At 50.8% G+C, this 17678-nt stretch overlaps 6 protein-coding genes across 6 annotated transcripts; 4 read left to right on the plus strand and 2 right to left on the minus strand.

The window, feature by feature from the left end:
* Positions 1-411: 411 nt before the first annotated feature.
* On the plus strand, positions 412-5244 carry abc4_2 (ATP-binding cassette transporter abc4; the record flags this gene model as incomplete). Its single annotated transcript, XM_014685519.1, has 6 exons — positions 412-479; positions 541-2672; positions 2734-3174; positions 3225-4120; positions 4178-4444; positions 4513-5244. The coding sequence occupies 6 exons, from the start codon at positions 412-414 to the stop codon at positions 5242-5244; spliced, it is 4536 nt and encodes a 1511-aa protein (XP_014541005.1).
* A 1355-nt stretch (positions 5245-6599) lies between these two features.
* On the plus strand, positions 6600-7141 carry G6M90_00g054000 (uncharacterized protein; the record flags this gene model as incomplete). Its single annotated transcript, XM_014685518.1, has 3 exons — positions 6600-6758; positions 6813-7051; positions 7111-7141. 3 exons carry the CDS (start codon positions 6600-6602, stop codon positions 7139-7141), a joined length of 429 nt encoding a protein of 142 aa, XP_014541004.1.
* Positions 7142-7968: 827 nt separating this feature from the next.
* G6M90_00g054010 (uncharacterized protein) lies at positions 7969-10125 on the minus strand (the record flags this gene model as incomplete). The annotated part of the gene is made up of 6 exons (XM_014685517.1): positions 7969-8225; positions 8299-8440; positions 8505-8849; positions 8913-9015; positions 9063-10011; positions 10071-10125. 6 exons carry the CDS (start codon positions 10123-10125, stop codon positions 7969-7971), a joined length of 1851 nt encoding a protein of 616 aa, XP_014541003.1.
* A 489-nt stretch (positions 10126-10614) lies between these two features.
* Positions 10615-11987, plus strand: G6M90_00g054020 (uncharacterized protein; the record flags this gene model as incomplete). Its single annotated transcript, XM_014685516.1, has 2 exons — positions 10615-11488; positions 11569-11987. The coding sequence occupies 2 exons, from the start codon at positions 10615-10617 to the stop codon at positions 11985-11987; spliced, it is 1293 nt and encodes a 430-aa protein (XP_014541002.1).
* Positions 11988-12788: 801 nt separating this feature from the next.
* G6M90_00g054030 (uncharacterized protein) lies at positions 12789-13580 on the plus strand (the record flags this gene model as incomplete). Its single annotated transcript, XM_066130576.1, has 3 exons — positions 12789-13011; positions 13086-13256; positions 13315-13580. 3 exons carry the CDS (start codon positions 12789-12791, stop codon positions 13578-13580), a joined length of 660 nt encoding a protein of 219 aa, XP_065986844.1.
* A 308-nt stretch (positions 13581-13888) lies between these two features.
* G6M90_00g054040 (uncharacterized protein) lies at positions 13889-15794 on the minus strand (the record flags this gene model as incomplete). Its single annotated transcript, XM_066130577.1, has 4 exons — positions 13889-14123; positions 14190-14938; positions 15005-15656; positions 15730-15794. 4 exons carry the CDS (start codon positions 15792-15794, stop codon positions 13889-13891), a joined length of 1701 nt encoding a protein of 566 aa, XP_065986667.1.
* Between the last annotated feature and the right edge of the window lie 1884 nt (positions 15795-17678).

Genomic DNA, 17678 nt, shown 5'->3' on the forward strand with positions numbered 1-17678 from the left:
GGATCCGTAGATTCCGACGGGCCGACCGATGATAACGCCAAGCTGAATGCTGACTGCATCGAGCCCGACTCCCTGATAAAGGGTTGATAGCACAAATAGCACGACCGACCCATTTGGGGTCCAAATTTGAGTCAGGATTCTTTTGTCGGCAATATACAAATCAGGAAGGTGCATAAGCTAGATGCAACGAATGTTGACAGCAAAATGACGAGGCGGCAGCCCAAGGAAACAGGCATTAATGTTGACGACAGCATTTGCCCTGGCTCATATTAGGCAGAAGAGAAGACGAAATTGCGTTGGCGATTCTAAAAAGCACAAGTTGGCCGGAACTCCTCGAGGCTCACCAAGCACTCTGCCTCACTCCAGCTCTAGTCAATCGGAGAGACCTGGACGAAGTCGCGAACTTCCATCATGGAAGGCCTTTTGAGCCATGGATCACCAAATCAGTTCCGCATCGTCGCTGCCCCGTCGCAACCCAGGTAAGTGAGCAGCGTGGCCATACCTGCAACTTCTTGCGCAGCGCTGGTTGACCGAATCTAGATCCCCCGTTTGGCTACAGCGGGCTCAACTTATTTCAAGAGCCGGATACATACAGCTTGCCATGTGTGCCCTCTCCCTGCTTTGGATAACGGCGCAGCGTGTTCAAGCTCCCCGCTCTGCGAATCGCAAGGCCTTCAAACCACCTGGCTTACTGTACTTCGAAATTGCTGGCCATGTGCTACTTTCCGTGACTGTAGCCCTCTGGATCAGTGTAGCTATTCAGCAAGGGGAGCATTGGCCAGATGTATTGGCCCTGCTCTACATCTTGCTGCTCGGTATCCTCAGAGCAGCTCTAGGCAAAGAAGCACGCAAGACGCTGCTGAACCAAGCCAACATTATACTTGTCATGGAGATGTCGCTGCTTCTCATTGCTGAAGTATCCCCCCTAACCGTCATTGGCAACGGCTACAGGCCAGACAGATTTGTTTCGGCGGGGATGCTTGGTTTGGCGTCAGTCATGGCCGTCGCCGCAACGTCTCCGCGAGAATGGGCGCCTCCGCCAGAATGCCCTGCGATTGTTCAAGGATCAGATGTAAAGCCGGCCAAAGAAGACACATGCAGCTTGCTCGACTACTACTGCACATTTGGGAGAGTAAACAGTCTCATTAGGAAGGGATGGGCAGGCGACATCACAACGGCTGCTTTCCAGGATCTGCCGTGGAACTACACACCCGAGATCTTGTACCCTCAAATAAGCAGGCTGCGCAAAAAGTACAAAAGCACAGCCAAGACCATCTTCATGCTTATACCGGGAGAGATTATCCTTTCGACCCTTCTGGCGGGCGTCTATTTTATAACTGAGCTCTCAACACCCTTCAGCTTGTATCAACTCCTGGAATACTTGACGAACCCCGAAGACGCCGTGTTCCACCCTTATTTATGGCTGTTTGTAATGTTTACAGGAGCTCTTCTCGAGTCTGTGGCGCAGCAAGCCTTTGTATTTCTTTCCACGCGCGCCGCTATCAAGGTCAAGATGGCGCTGACTACGGAAATGTACCAGAGGGCCATGGCATCCCGGGAGCTCGAAGACGACTTCCTGAATGATGAGGCGGAGGGGTCTCCAGAATCCGAGGGATCTCGCGAGCCAGAGCACCAGGCGCAGCGCAAGTCTTCCTATGGGCAGCTGGCAAATATCATGTCCACCGATATCAACGCGGTGCAAGACGGACGAAACGTCCTCTTCATCATTGGTGGTGTCCCATGCGGTGTTACAGTCGCGCTTATTGGCATGTACAACATCGTGGGATGGCCGAGCCTCATCGGCGTCGGCGTCATGCTTCTGATGAGCCCTCTGCCGGCCTGGATCGTCAGTCACGTAGGTGGCCAGCAAAAGGCGGCAAAGGCGGCGCAGGATGGCCGAATATCCCTGTCCACCGAGTATCTCGGCGCGATTCGCGTCATCAAGTACTTTGGCTGGGAAGACGCGATTGCCAAGTATCTCCAGGAGAGCAGGGCACGGGAGCAAAAGCACATCTGGAACATGGCGCTCTTGTACACCGCCATGGGCGAAGCAGCATACCTGATTCCCATCCTGTCCATCATTGTCATATACTCCTTGTATGTTGGGGTCAGGCAGCTTCCACTCACCGCGTCCGTGGCGTTCACGACGATCCGTCTCTTGGATATTATACGAGACAACTTTAGCATGATGGCGGCCATGGCTGTGTTTGTTCCCAAGATCTCCATTTCTCTTGGGAGGCTGGATAAGTTTTATGATGCGGCCACGCCGCCAGAGTCATACCCCCAAGGACCTCTGAAGCTGGAAAACGCCACGTTTCGACGCAACAAAGGTGCAGGCTTTCTCCTCCAGGATATCAGCATTGACTTTGTGCAGGGTGGGCTGAATGTCGTCTCGGGACCGAGTGGGAGTGGAAAGACGACGTTGCTGCTCTCTATTCTTGGAGAGACCATCAAGGAAGGCGGGAGCGTTACTCGCCCCCTTGATGTGGCCTTTGCCTCGCAGACGCCCTGGCTGCAAGCGCTGTCTATACGTGATAATGTCGTCTTTAACAGTACATTTAATACTGAGCGATATGATGCTGTCATTGATGCTTGCTGTTTGCGACTAGATCTGGATGAGCTTCCTGAAGGGGATATGACGGACATTGGAGAGAATGGCTCAGCATTATCTGGTAACATGAACTGCAAACAACAAGCTGCCATGATACGAGAGCTAACAACTGGCCTGTCTAGGTGGTCAACGTGCAAGAGTCGCATTAGCTCGAGCCTTGTACTCCAGCTCGTCTCTGCTTCTACTGGATGATGTGTTCTCGGCAATCGACACAAAAACAGCATCCGGCTTATGGAACAGGGTCTTTTGCAGCGACCTTCTGAAAGGAAGGACGGTGGTTTTGGTCACACAGCAGCCATGGATTCCAGAGCAAGCCGACTTGGCCATTGCACTAGAGAGCGGTAAAATAGCAGCAATGGAGCAGAACATTGGCGTCGTGAGACAACCGAGGACTATTGCGCAAAGGGACATGGAAGGACATGTCGAAGACCATGCCGACGGGCTCAGTGGCAGCACGACGCCGATTGCTAAGCCTCTCACAGAGCGATCCAGCTCCAAAGCAGCACAAGAGTCAGAAGTAGATGAAGAGGTGAAGCTCACTGGGCTTTCTGGTCGACTGATTTGTAAGTGACTATTCTCTTGCGCAGCAGACACAAACGACTGACGCGTCCAGTCCTCAAATACATGCTCTATTTCGGCGGTCCCATAGCAGCCACTCTTATTACGCTCACTCTTGTCCTCCAAATCGGTGCCGAAATCGGCACCACCCTTTGGATGTCGCATTGGGTCGACGCCGCGGCTCAAACGGGATCCATCAACATCGCGTACTATCTCGGCATGTACGTCGCCATCAACTTTTGCAGCGTCATCGTGGCAGGAATAGCCTACATGGCCTTCATGTACGGAGGCTGGGTGGCCGCGAGGCGCCTACACGGTGAGCTGGTGAAGGGTGTTCTGAGCGTGTCGCTGTCCTGGTTCAAGGACAACCCGGTCGGACGCGTCATCAACAGACTATCCGGCGACATGGACACGCTGGACCAGTCGCTGCCGCCAGAGCTCATGCACTTCCTCATGACGGCCACGTCGCTCATCATGCAGACGGGTGCCGTTAGCACCGTCCTCCCCGTCTTCATGCTCCCTGCGCTTGTTGCTACCGTGCTGGGCGGCGCGCTGGGGGAGTTGTACAATCGCACGAATCTGACTGTGAAGCAACTGGTGGCTTCTACGCAGTCGCCCATTTTCACGCAGTTCTCAGAGAGTCTGAGCGGGCTCGTCGTTGTACGAGCGCGGAGCGAGATGCCGCGTGTGTTTGCTGACGGGCTGAACACATTGCTGTACACGTCTGCGAAGGCGGCGGGTGCGCAGAGGGAGTGTGACCAGTGGATGAAGTTTAGAATCAATACGCTGGCAGCAGTGGTTCAAGTGTCTGCCGGGATGTTGGCACTCTCTAAACAGGGCGCGATTTCGGCTGGTTTGGTCGGCTTTTCCCTGACGGCGGCGTCAACAATGAGCGCCCTCATCCTGCGGTTGGTGTTTAGCATAAACTTTCTCAACACGGAAATGCAAAGCGTACGCGTATCACCCGCTATTGCTTCATGTATTGGGAACATACTGACAACGGACTAGTTTCACCGCGTGTCGGAATATGCCAAGCTTCCTCCTGAGGAATCTGGTAAAGAGGCTGAGCAAAAGGAAAATACTGACGTTGTGTATGCTGATGCGCTGGAGCGTACAATCCCTGCCGACTGGCCGAGGAGCGGCCGCGTTGAGTTTCGCAACGTAACAGTACGATATACACTTGACGGCCCTGATATTTTAAAGGATATCAGTCTTGTGTTTAATGCAGGTGAGCGGGTGGCCATTGTTGGCCGCACTGGCAGCGGCAAAAGCACAGTAAGTACACATCTTGTTCACGGGAAAGCAAATCACGTCGTTGAGACTCATAAATTCTCTCCACGTAGCTTGTTTTGTCCCTACTCCGGTTCACATACATTGTCTCTGGGCAGATACTCTACGACGGAGTCGACATCACTGCCGTCCCACGGAAAAGGCTTCGACACGCCATCGCCACCATCCCACAAGAAGCTCTCATCTTCCAGGGCACAATTGCGTCGAATTTGGATCCGTCCGGAGAGGTTCCCCAGGAGAAGCTACAACGAGCCATCGACGCCTGCGCAACAATAGCAGCCATGCAGCAGCAGTCCAGCGGGACAGATTGCTCAGCCGCCTCGGCCGTGGTAAATGAAGTCGACTCGAGTACGGGCGAAACTGTAACTAGCTCGTCTCCAGATGCACAATTCACAGGCCGCCTTGCGCTGTCGACTCTCGTCAACACGGGTGGGGGCAACTTTTCCCACGGCCAGCGACAAGTCCTCTCTTTATGCCGCGTCCTTGTGCGCCGATCGAGGCTCATGCTCCTCGACGAAGCTACGTCCAGCATGGACTTTGTTACGGATGCTGGAATCCAAGAGGTCCTACGGAAGGATCTAGACGAGGAAGACGGCCACAGTAGATGCCTCATCACGATTGCTCACAGACTTCGTACGATGGCTGACTACGATCGAGTGGTGGTTATGGGCTCAGGAAAAGTGCTGGAAGACGGCACCCCCAGGAGTCTATTTCACAAGCATGGAGTATTTTACGATATGGTATTGCATAGCGGTGAAGAGGACTTGTTTGCTGGAATATCTTGATGGTTCGATGATTGCCCTTGTTAATGTGCGGCAATAGCGCTCATATCTCACAGAAGCCATCATATACAACAAGGTAGTCCGCAGCAAAATGTCTGGGCACCATATTAATGTGAGATAGGACATCCGTAGCCTTGGGATGGTAGGCACAAGTTCTGGGATACATCTTGTGACAAGGGCTCAGTAAGGAAGGACCTGGAATAATAGCTCAACTCATCCAATAAAGGTCTTTTAGTATGAAAGGTTCTTGGTTTCTAAAGGCCTAGATGAACCGAAGAGGTCTACTAATACGACAAGTGGGAGAGCCTCGTTCCACAAGGTCTCGTGATCGTAGCCCTGGTGTAAATGCGCGTGGCATGTACTGACAAATACGGGATGAAAGGGATCAAAACGCAGGTCGTGATCGCGAGATACAGTCGATGCAAAATACATCCCCCAATTATCGTCAGGCATCCACAGAAAATAAACAGGATGAAAGGGCAGTTCAGGAGCTTGGCGGACAATAATGAGCAGTCGTTGAGTGATATCATGGGCTGCAGGGTCCTCCAACTGGCCGCCTGACATGCATGGATGCCAATTCCCCCACGCCGAGACTGCCGGCTTCTTTGATTCTCATTCTCCTCTCTGGAGCAAAGGTTTTTTGCAAAAGGATGACCAAAGAACAAGGCAGCTGCGGAAGCACTTCAAAGATGCAGAGTACATGCTCATCACATGTCAAGCCCAAGCGGTGTGTCGGCAAAAAGGAGAGACTGCCCGCTACTCAAAGACTGGTTTCATCACGATTGTGCCATGTCAGCTAACAAACGTAGGGCCTGGCATTTCTTTTTGATGACTCTTGGTAGTCCCCCAGGTGGTCATGACTCCTGAACAAAGAGTTCCCTGAAAGCGTCTGGTCACGCGATCACGGCCCACGCTGGTGAATACAAAGCACGACCGAGACAATGGAGAATTCTCTTTCACGCATTGACCCTTTTGTCAAAATGTCTCTGTGCAGTCGTCCAGGCTTTGTGATTGCGAGCGGGATGCCAATGTGACGCACCTTGACAAACAGCTCTTTTTCTACCCACAAACGAGCAAAAAGGAAAGAAAATGCGTTTGAGTAGATGAATAGCCGTGTGAGATTTCGTGACGTGAGTGCCGTCTGGAGAATTACTTAAGTCGGGCGCGTTTTGGCAACCTCAGTCCTCCTGGCCAACATCACTGCTACCAGACATCTTCTGCACGCACGACAAACGGTCGACGGTGTGCTTTTCCCACAAATTTGCCAGCTCATCTACGCAACAAGACGGCTGTTCTCATATATTACTACCATTTGACAAGATCCTGTATTCATTTGCCATCACTACACCTATTTTGAAATGGATTCCAAATTTTCCGGAACGCTAAAACGCTTCGGCTGTGAAATGGTAGGACGAGCTGCATCTGCGGTTTGCGCCGCGACTGTGCTTGTTCTCACCATAGCGACAGTGGCCATGAAGAAGGACGGAGAGCCTCTGCTAGAGAGCATCCTCATTGTGGTAAGCTCCATGCCCATCTTGCCATCTAGTATCGAGGAAAGCTAACACATGTAGTCTGTTCTTGGGGGCCTTTGGAACGCGGCTTATTGTGTACACCCGCCTATTCGAGCTTCGCCAATCTACCGACCTGCAGTAAAACTTCAGGTGGACAGGCTTTTGTGTGTTTTGTGGGTGTTTTCCGTCCCCGCCATGGTGACGTCGTATGTCTATACAAAAGACAACTTTAGGGCAAGCAAGGAGGGTTCATTTGATATCGTAAGGGTACTTACCGTCTGGTTTACTGTTCTTGGTTTGTAAGTGGGCTTTTCATTTATCCATGTACTATTCAACACTGCTGACGGAAAGACTATAGCCTCCCCCAGTTCTGGATTGCACTTCTTTAAACGGTCCCAACTGCATTCTTAACGTGGAGCGTAAAGAGAGACCTGCGGTGCTGCTGAGAATCCGGGTGTTTCGGCATGTGCGAATGGGCGACGTGGAGACTGCCGCGACAGTATATTGCAGGTACGGCCTGAGGAGGACAAGAAGAAGAAGTTGTGCCTGGAGATGGTGATTCTGGAGCAATAAGTCGTCGAGTTGATTGTTTTGCTTTAATTACCAGAGATTGATCTGTATAATATATCCCTTATGAGCAAGAGCAGTGCTTCATGAACAGTTGTGATTCAGATTAAAACGCGGAAACACCTCTAGATTATTCTCTCCCAATTTCCCAGGTTAGAAAACGGAAATTTAGCCCATGCGTATTGTCACGACTCCTGCTCTGATAAATTGACTTATCAAAAGCTTTACGCATTCCATAGTTATTCTAGAGTCGAGTGAATGACGGCACCAAAATAAATTTTGGGTAATTTTACTTTACGGGATAGTGCGAGTAATGAAATACAATATAATACACACGCTACATCATACAATTTAAATGCAAGAGAATAATAAAATTTCCGCTAATACCAGACAACATAGGCAATGTTTAGGGTGCAAATGATGCTCGCATTTTGTGTACAAAGAAAGCTTCAATTGATACGGTTTTTACAAGACAAGTTGATTCAAGGGGGTTAGGGTTCGCCTCGTCAAGCATTATGAAGTCGAGCCAATCAAGTGCCGCCTCCAGGGCCACTACTTGAAGCAAATGACAAGGCTGTGAAATTACATGGAGAAGACGATCCTTCATGGGGTATCTTTTTTCATCCGTTTTTGCGATAAAACTCGTCTGCTACTTGGCTTCAACACGAGCGCCCATCTGGTCCCATTCGACATCAATAGGGTTATGGTTTCTTGAAAATTTTTGCCCCCCAAACCAAAGTTCAAACCTCAAATCAGCCGGAGCCAGGATCACTCGGACTTCGAACACACAAATATAGAATTTATAGCCTTTCGTCATGCATGTCCCGCGCTTTTTCTTGAGGACCAGCTGATGCTGCTCGACGCCATCAAGGTTGCTGTTTACGCGACAAAGCCTTGTCACACCGGCTGAAACAAGTTCCGTTAGCTATATTCACAACTAGCCGTGATGTTGGACGAATGAGGTCATGCATTATTATACCTTGTTTCATGCTCGTCGGGAGAAAGGAGGCCTCGTTTTGAGAAATAACGATATCTGTATCCCACGACCGGGTCGTCTCTCCGTCCGCAAGGTGGAATTCGAATTTCTTTATCAGTGGACTATTCACATCTATAACATCGCCCTGGAATGAGAATAAGATTTGAGCGTAATGGCACTTTACTATCGCGGTGACGGTAATGACAAACCTTTCGTATCATCCACTGTATTTGGTTTACTGCCCATAGCTTTTTGGAGTCAAATGGGTCTCGGATAACGTCCTCATTAAAGTGCTGGGCGGGCGAGTACACTTGCCTAACTCTTACTCCATAACTCGCACGGGCGACTCGTGTTGCAAGAACAGACAATTGGCCGCTTTCCAACTGTTGCTGGTGATCGAGAAGAAGACCGCGAACTACAACGAGTTGGGGGTCTTGACAAGGTACCACGACCGCCTGGGTAGCATTTGGATGTGGAAAGCTGGTGAGCTGTTGTTGGATACTCTGACGGACGTAAGCCGAGCTGCCTAGACCTCCCGAGAGAATGACAAACTCCTGTACCAGTCGTATAGTTAGTGTGAAACCCCCTTGTAAACGGACAAAAATTTAGAACCATACCACCTGGTCGACCTTGCCGTGTTCAGATAGCCAGTTGAGTTGTTCAATGGTTTGCTTCATGACCCCTTCGACTTGAACGTCAAAGAGGGACTGCATCTCCAGCCTAGTTACTGTTAGAATAGTTTTGTTTTCCTGCGTGTTCACACGTACATGGTGAAGACTAAACGCCCGTTTTCGACTCCAAGACCAGAGTGGTTAAAATTATGGGACACGCCATCCATGGGAATCTTGAACAGAGGCTGCATGTACACTTTTTCGCCAAACTTATGTTTGAGGGTGCGGAAGTGGTGGCTTTTAGACATTCGGACGGCAAAGTTGGCGGGAAGCTGATTACGGACGTCTGGCCAGGCATTGAGCCTCTGATCCACGAGGCGGACGAATGCGCGATCTATCAGAGTTGAGCCGATGCCGACGCCCTTGACAGCCGACATTTGTGTCATCTGCGGAAACCGGGGGTCCGTGGATTTAACTCGCATTAAACAGAGATCAGTGGTGCCGCCGCCGGCATCGACGGTGAGAAAGAGGCTGCCAGTGTTGAAGTTGATGGCGCTTGTTTTCAAGGTTGCGACAGCAGCGGCCTCGGCTTCTGTGAGGTCAACCAGTGCCGAGTGCATTGGGCCTTCTACTCCGAACCCTGCGTTGCGTATGATTCCCTTGAATGTGTTGATAGTCTCCATCCGCGTCCATGTTGTGGGCACGCTGAAGAGGAAGACGACCATTAGATCTGACCACCCGCCAGTCACCTGTCGTCGACCAATTTGCATCTCTATCGTCTCCTTGACGTGGGCGTACACTTGACCAAGATAGTCTGTCGAAAACTTTTCCGCCTCTTCGATCGTCTTGGGGGCTCTGGAGAGACTCTGCGCGGCCGCCAGGTTCGTGCTGTCGATGAATATTTTGAAGAATTCGCGCCGCAACTTGCCCGACGTGTCTTCTTGGTCGACACCGTCATCATCGGCGCACATGAAGCCCCAGGACGAAAGCGTTCCGTCGGCATTGTAGACAATGGCGGTTGGCACTTTGCGCTCAGCTCGGTCACCACTTCCGGGCCAGTCGTTGATCACTTGGATGGGAGTGCGAGGCGTTCTCCATCCTACCCCTGAATATCGCAGTTAGCCGTGTACGGGAAGCAGTTGTCAAGGTCCCATGAATATTTACCTGTGAAAGTTGTGCCCAAGTCGACAGAAACGATGACATCTGGTTGTTGGTTCATGGCGCAACACGGGACTGACTCGCTAAGGAATTTAGGCCATGATATTACTCCGTATTATAAGCAGATTGACAAAACGAGAGAGAAGTCAGGTTGCTGGACTCAGTGGTAACAAGGACACACTTACGCTTGTCCCAAATAGAACATGCATGCAGAAGTCACGCCGGCGAACTGGACGGGGAAGTGCATGTTCCCCGGTTGTTATTCCTCTATGCAGGGTCATTTCTGTTGTGTCACCAACACCTATCCGTTCTCGGATTGATGACCTTTTGGCTGAAAGTAAGCTGAAGTACCAGACCGTCTGCGTGCCTGAGCCCACACAGTGACGAATGTTTGTGCCGTCTGGTTCTTGGATAAAACACGGGCAAGTATTTTCTCATAACTCAACGGTGGCTGTCTCTTTGACAACTTCTACTTTTGACCCCCTTTCTTCCTCATGGCCCAACATACGCAGACAAGCTGCTGATTTCGTGCCCAACTTGATGCCTCGCCATGTCTTGGTCCCCATTTACCTCAACTCTCACTGTGACGCCCCCGAACGCAACCCCGACTGTCACGACGACAACTGGTTCAACATGGGTGCAAAATCCGGCCGGCGTGTCAGCAGGCCCTACGTCCTCAACAGCAATTGAGAGTAAGATTGAGAGCAGCGGCGCTTTCAGCAGTCAACAGCCCACGTCTTGGACACAGCCGGCTGGTGGAAGCCTGTCGACTAACTACACAACACACGTGAATGGATCAAATATGCAGCCGACGACAACGGCTACTAATGCTTCAATTCCTTCGTCAGGAGTCACCGCCGGCGCGGTGGCTGGGATTGCCATCGGCTGTGCTGCCATCGGTCTACTTTTCGGACTTGTCGCGGCTTGTATTCTGCTCCAACGCAAGGGAAGGCAAAAGGGCAGGACGGCGGACACGGCTGTTGTTCATCATGAACCCAAGAAGTATTCAAGCGAGATCCCGAGTGATGTTCAACTCAACCAATTCCTCCCGGAAGCCACGCCCGACCGAGATATAGCGCAGGAGGTGAGGTCGCTCGGAGGACTCATTCATCAGCATGTCGACAACTACTACCATTCCAAGCCTGTCAACGCCAGCTCCCGCAGCCTCTCGGCGACCCTGCAAAGTCTTGGATTGGCGGGCGCAACCTCGTCGTCGGCGACATATACGCAAAACATTGCAGCCTTGTGCCTAGACCAGAAAACACGACAATCTGCCTTGTGCCACGTTATCATGCGCGCGGCATTTGACAGCATCGACTTTCATTCACAGAACAGCCTCCTCCCGTCTATGCTCCCACGGCCAGTTGCCTCGTTCATACAGGCAATGTCTCCCACTGAACGCGGCCGCAGCGTTGATGCCCAGGGTGAGTCTTTGGTGGCCGAGCCAGACCAACAGAAGCCGCGCAAGGAAATATGAACATTTGAAGCTGACACAAATACACAGTAGCCGCGTTGGCCCTCCGCAAGTGGCGCAGTCTGTCTGTATTCCTCCTGCATCCCAGCCGCAGCCTTCGGACCCCTTTGCCCACCGACAACGCCACGGTCACTCTGCAGGCTGAAGAGCTGGCCAAGGCCCTCAACCCCTTTCTCCGCATCTTTGTAGAAACAGACCCTGATGTGATACGGCAGCAGGGGGCCCACCTGGAGGCCGTGATTGTGGAATGCACCAAGCTCGGCTATGTCCTCTTATCGCATCCCTGCGACTGGGGGTTGGTCACCAAGGTGGCTCCAAACAAGCAAGGCGTCACAGGTTTAGTGGTCGAGGCTGGCCTGGAGAAGCTCAGTGATCGGGACGGGCCGCCATATCCTCGGCCACGGACCGTGGTTGAAGCAGTTGCAGTGTATTATGACCCGACGGGATGATTGGCACTGGGCGGCGAACAGGACTTGAGGGGGTACAGAGCACAAGTACGTAGGATGTAGATGAAAGTACACACCTGGCAGTAGGATAGTATCTCCTTGTCACAAATGCAAGTCGTTGTCGTGGCGAGATGATATCACGGAAACCAGCAGACGCCCCTCTGTTGTGAACTGGTCTCCAGAGAGGACGGGAACGACCCAACAGACAACTCATGCACAATGCTGGCTCATGACCAATGTCTTACCGTAAAAGGCTATCCTGTTCGTTCGCAGCCACTTGGAGAATTGCGTGTGCCCCGCTGCCGTGCGTACTGTGACAATTTGAAGTATTTGTGATATATGACGAGCGAGCTGCAGAGCTACCATGACCGCGGCAGCGCAAGGTAGCCCACGGTCAGCCCGTGCCCAGTGCCTCGTCCAATCCATCCGTAACGAGTTGCGTGGGCCGTCAAACAAAGCGGACGGCCTTCAATGTTTGTGGTCGTCAATTGCGGAGGACGGCTCGCATCTCCCACCCAAAATGCAGGGCCAGGACATGATATTACCTCTCGTATGACCAAGGTTCCCATTCTGGTCAGCTCTGCAGACCCTAAAAACAAAATTAGCCTTGCTGTAGTTTGTACCACTACTGGTTCGTCGTCAGCAGCAAGCCGCCTACTCTATGCCTGCAATAACTCGTGCGACCGGCGAGTTGACACTTTCACGTCTCGTTGGAAACCAGTCAAGCGTCCAACGAGTCTGGTGATTTCCCACGTTGACATCTCCACTGCCAATAATCATGCCGCTACATGACAAACTCCAGTGATGAAAGATTTGGCACCACCTCAACCAAGCTTACGGCCCTCCAACCCGGATGCGGAGGATGGTCGCGTTGCCAAAGAGATACGCCGTTGCCTCGAGCTCGTACAAACCTGCCACCAGGACCTCCAGCACCTCATAGACCTTCGCAACGAGCACCTCAAACTCCTCGAGGCCGCGCCTCCGCGGATCCTCGACAGGATCAACCGCGTCATTGACTCGGCGAAAAGTGTCGTCCCAAAGCACACCGCGGCATGAAGATGACGCTGCACAATCGGCTCGAATGGGTCTTGCGTTCCTCAGTCGATTTCCGCGGCCAGGAGCCCGTCATTATTCGCCACAACGCCGCCGTGTTGGCCGAGTTGAATTACTTGCGCCAAATCACAACATGCACGCTGCTGGATAATATCCCGACAACAAAGGAGGACCCTGATATTGCGCCTTTACGCATCAGTCAGGGAACTAATAAGAAGGGTATGATGTCGCAGATACTCAGCATACCAATGGCGGCAAATGCTAACAGAAAACAAAGCGTCCGCAAGTGTTCCAGCCATCACCGTGTCACCGATGCCAATCTCACGAGCTACGACGCCCAAGGTAATTGAATACTGCGACTTGCCTGAGCCTGTCTTTCCGAATGCGCTCCCGGGAGCGACACCGGACAAGGAGACATTAGTCCTCGCAGTCCAACCACCGTCTGCTCATCTGCCGACTATACTTGGCGAAGATCCTAGTCCTCATCGCGTCGTCCTAGGCCCTAGCGACGATCGGGGACTATTGCTTCTGTTCGAGGACTAGGTGTGGCGAACCGGAAGAACCAGGTGTATTGGCTGCCGAGATGGCCTCGTGGGCTGTAAAGACAAAGATCCTGGTACTTGATAACCAGTAATTTTCGCATGGGTGTCATGGTTTTAAACTAAACACATGATATACGGCTTCATCTCCAGCACTTGTTGGCTTGAATTTCTTTTGATGGCGTCCTTGGCGATCAGCTCGCTTCTCAGCGCTATGAGAATGAACATGGATAGTTCTGTTGTGCTTGTAGCAAGTATGCGCTCAAAAAGCGATGGTGATGGTAGTTTCGTACTTGACTTGTCAACTTTATCCTATGAACGCCTTGCTATTGCACCGTTTGCCAGTTTCAGCAGCTCCGCCGCAAAGTCATCTGCCTGCTGCAAGTATTTCAGCTCCTCGGCCGAGCATGCCACCGCAAGTCCATGAATAGTCTTGGATGCCAATGCCAGCCATTCCACATCGGTCACCGCCTGGTCACTTGTAGGGTGTATAAGGATGTTGACGAATAACGACATGGCCGCCGTCAGAGGATGAAACACGGTGCACCTGTCATGGTCAGAATGCTAGACATATATGTAGGCCATGTTGAAATATGCGGGTTTTCGCACGCACCAAGTTTTGCCCTTGAGCACCGTAACCGGCTCACTAATAGCATGGATCGTGTTTCGCGCGGCGCCCAACGCCAGATCGATACTCGAGTGCATGACCCGGTGGATATCCTCTGGCAAGCCTGCATCTGGATCATGAGCTACGCCGAATCTCCGGACGACGCTGTGTACCATTGTCAGGAGGTAATTGTACTCCAGTTGCAAGTGAGCTGCACGTAAACACGGCTGCACCGATCCATATCCAGAACTACTCCTGGCTATGCCGAGTTTTGGTCGGAGCAGGGGATAGGTATTCACTCGCCAGTTCTCAAGTTCGTCGTCCAACCTCCGGATACGAGTCAGAAGTTCGCTGTCGGTGATATGTAGAGCGGTGGGGGAGTAAAGTACACGAAAGACTTTGGCCTTTAGAAGGCCAAGTCTGCGGTCTCCGGTGGCGAAAGCAAGGAGTTTACAAGCAACGGAACTGTCGATTACTTCATCGAGTTCCTGGGCGGGACTACTGCATTCAGCATCACCCAAGTCCATGTACTCGTCTGCAAGGAGAGGTGGTTGCCCAGTTATAAGGCTCATGTCCTTATCGGCAATATAGCAAGTCCAGAAAAGGTTTCGAATGTGCTCTCTCCGCATATCGGGAGCCGCTTTGCTAGGTGTAGGATGCTTCATATGGCCATCGAGTGTGCAAACCATTCGGCAGGCTGTAGGAAGTAGTGCCCCCGCGGCATCGTATTGTCCAGTGGCTATTCGATACTTGTACTAAACACAATTCATTCATGTTACCACTCCTGTTTCAGTGGTTTGGTTCAAAAAGGGCCATATTACCAGTAATAAAATAGCCTGCAAAGCGTCCAAGTTGGCAAACCGGTCAATACGACCTAGCAGACCTTGAGCCCTCGACGCAATGGCCTGGGCATCGATAGAAGCGACTTCCGCACTGGTCTTCAAGTATGACGCAACGGTAAAAGCTGCCAACAAGCTTGCCGTAGCTGCTAGATGCCCTTGCGAAGCATTCGGATTGCAATCCGCGTACGCCAAGCCTATAGTTTCTGTAAACAGCGACTTATCGAGGATTCCTATTCCCAAGCGAAAGAAAAAACTAGTTTCCGCGTTGAAAGTCCTTAAGGCCAAACTTATATCAGGTAATTCCAATGATTCACCACTGCTAGGATAGGTTGGGTAGCTGATACACGAGAAGAGGTGTGCAGAGCCTAGTAAATGATTCTCAAATCTTGTAGTGTCCTGCGTAGTAATCGACTTGATCCATTTAAAACCATCTTCCGAAACAACAGGCATTCCTCGATGATACCAGTTCTGGCCGAGGCGGAGGGGTGCTTGGTTACTGGCAGATATCTTGCTTTCTGGAAGTTGAAGACTTATGGTTGAGCGAAAGGCGTCAGCTTTGGCAGATGCAAGTTCCTTTTCGAGTTGGTCAATGCGAGCGAGGAGCTCTGTCGCTTTCTTTGATGATTTGGTCCTGAAATCGAATTAGTCTAGTAGCCACATGGGGGCTGATAGGGAATTGGCTGATACCTGTTCAGACCATTCACTCTCTTGTCTCTACTAAATTTACACTCCAGATTCTGATGGCGGCACCAGTCACAGGGTCCGCCATCATGAGATGTGATACATTGGATCTGGGCTCATGTTAGTCTACCGGTTTCAACACTGGGAGGCAGACATACTTTTCTTTTGAAACACACATCGCAGGCTCGTGCTAGTGGCATCGAGGCGGTGTCAGTGACGCGACTCCCACGTATCGGTGCGGAGTTGTATGTGTCTTGTTGGGCCGGGGAGAATACCAGCATTTCAAGTTATTTCCTACTCCGTGTGATGGTATTTCATATCGCCTCAGCCGCCGCACGCCCCCGATAGGTGTTAGTAAATACATGTACTTTCTGAAAGCTGTGTAGCTGGCCTGACTAATCGGATTTCATTTTGTCCGATTATCTAAGCCACCCGTTGACGCTAAATTCGCTTTGGGTTACTCTAAGTAGACCTGCTTGACCCTTCAGGTGAGGGTACCTAAATGACCTGATATTGTAGCTTGAAATAAATGAAATTATTGGTCTTCTTACTCTTCGACGTATCCTAATATTTGTGCCAGCACTGCATCAGGTAGTGCCAGCCCGATTATACAAACATCGTGCGCTTGGTCATACCGAAACCAGAGTACCGAGACATGCTGAAGGAAATAGGTCGAATTATGCTCAATTTTATAACAAAAATTCTAGAACTAATATTGTGTGAATGACGTATAAGACAAGAAATACAAATCACAGAAATAAGGGAAGGCCCTGAGACTTCTAGACAAACGAAAGCAGACGGCAAGTTGCATAGTAATAACGGAAATGTACTTCTCGGCAAAGAACGAAGAGCAACCTATAGAAGGTGTAGTTGTCAATGCTAAATGGTGTAATTTAAGCGTTTAGAATATGCCAATAGTACCTTGAATGGCTAAAAGCTACCCAATCTCGCCGTTCTCGCTTTCAATATTATCAGCATAACACGTGGAGCTTCAGCCTCACAGATATTATTAGACAAATATTGACGCTTTTCACATCTGCATAATCAATTTCACTTGGTCTCAGACTCTAGTAAAATAGGTCAACCGTTCTAATTTCCAAAACGCATGAGGCCAATAATGCACCAACCCCAATCACAGACTTGCACAACTAATCTTCTAAAGCCTGCACCTACCTATTCCATCCTCGATCCAGCCTACCAGATGATGTACGAGATATCGCCGACTAGCTTACTACACATGAGTCCTCTTGTCACGAACGGGCATTGAGTTTAATAGTTGAGTTTGAGCATAGCAAAAAGATCTAGCGATACAAGCCCGCGGCTGCATATCCCAAATATCCAACTTGTAAGTGTGCCCCCGCGGCCCTGTCACCCTGGTGAATTAGAGGTAGTACCAAGACACCAGATGGCTTGTTGCCTCAGCGGCAAATAATCCTAGTGACAGTATCAGTCTTCAGAAAGCCTGCCGCAGCTAAAATGCCAAGTACAGTTTTGATGCCTCCGATTCCGTCGAGCGGCGGTTTAATAATTTCCTCCAGAATCCCATACAGTGCTTTCACACGGGATTTGAAGTCTTCCTCTTCAACTTCGCGACTCATTAGCTCCACAATAAATTCAGCAAAAAAGAGTCCCAAAAAAATAATAAATGGGTAAAAGTGTGAGTGTTCGTCCCTCAGGCCCTTTAGCATCCAAGAGCATGCCACGGTGCTACCTACTGAGCATGCCAAGGACCAGAAACAATAGAAGAACGGAGTATCGGCTAAAAGGAGTAGGATGAAATATATGAATGCTGAAGCGGAGTAAAAGCTGCCAGCACTGTGTTTGGTGTTAGAGCCGGGATCGTCAGGAATTAGACATTACTAACATATATACGACTACCTCCCAGCCCTGTGTCCCAGCAAACCCCAAAGTGACGGCAGCAGTAAACATACACGCTACACTGCCTAGTTTTATTGTTTTTTGCGTGGAAATA

Source organism: Metarhizium brunneum, chromosome 3, assembly GCF_013426205.1.
Source record: "Metarhizium brunneum chromosome 3, complete sequence".
Lineage (NCBI taxonomy): Eukaryota > Fungi > Ascomycota > Sordariomycetes > Hypocreales > Clavicipitaceae > Metarhizium > Metarhizium brunneum.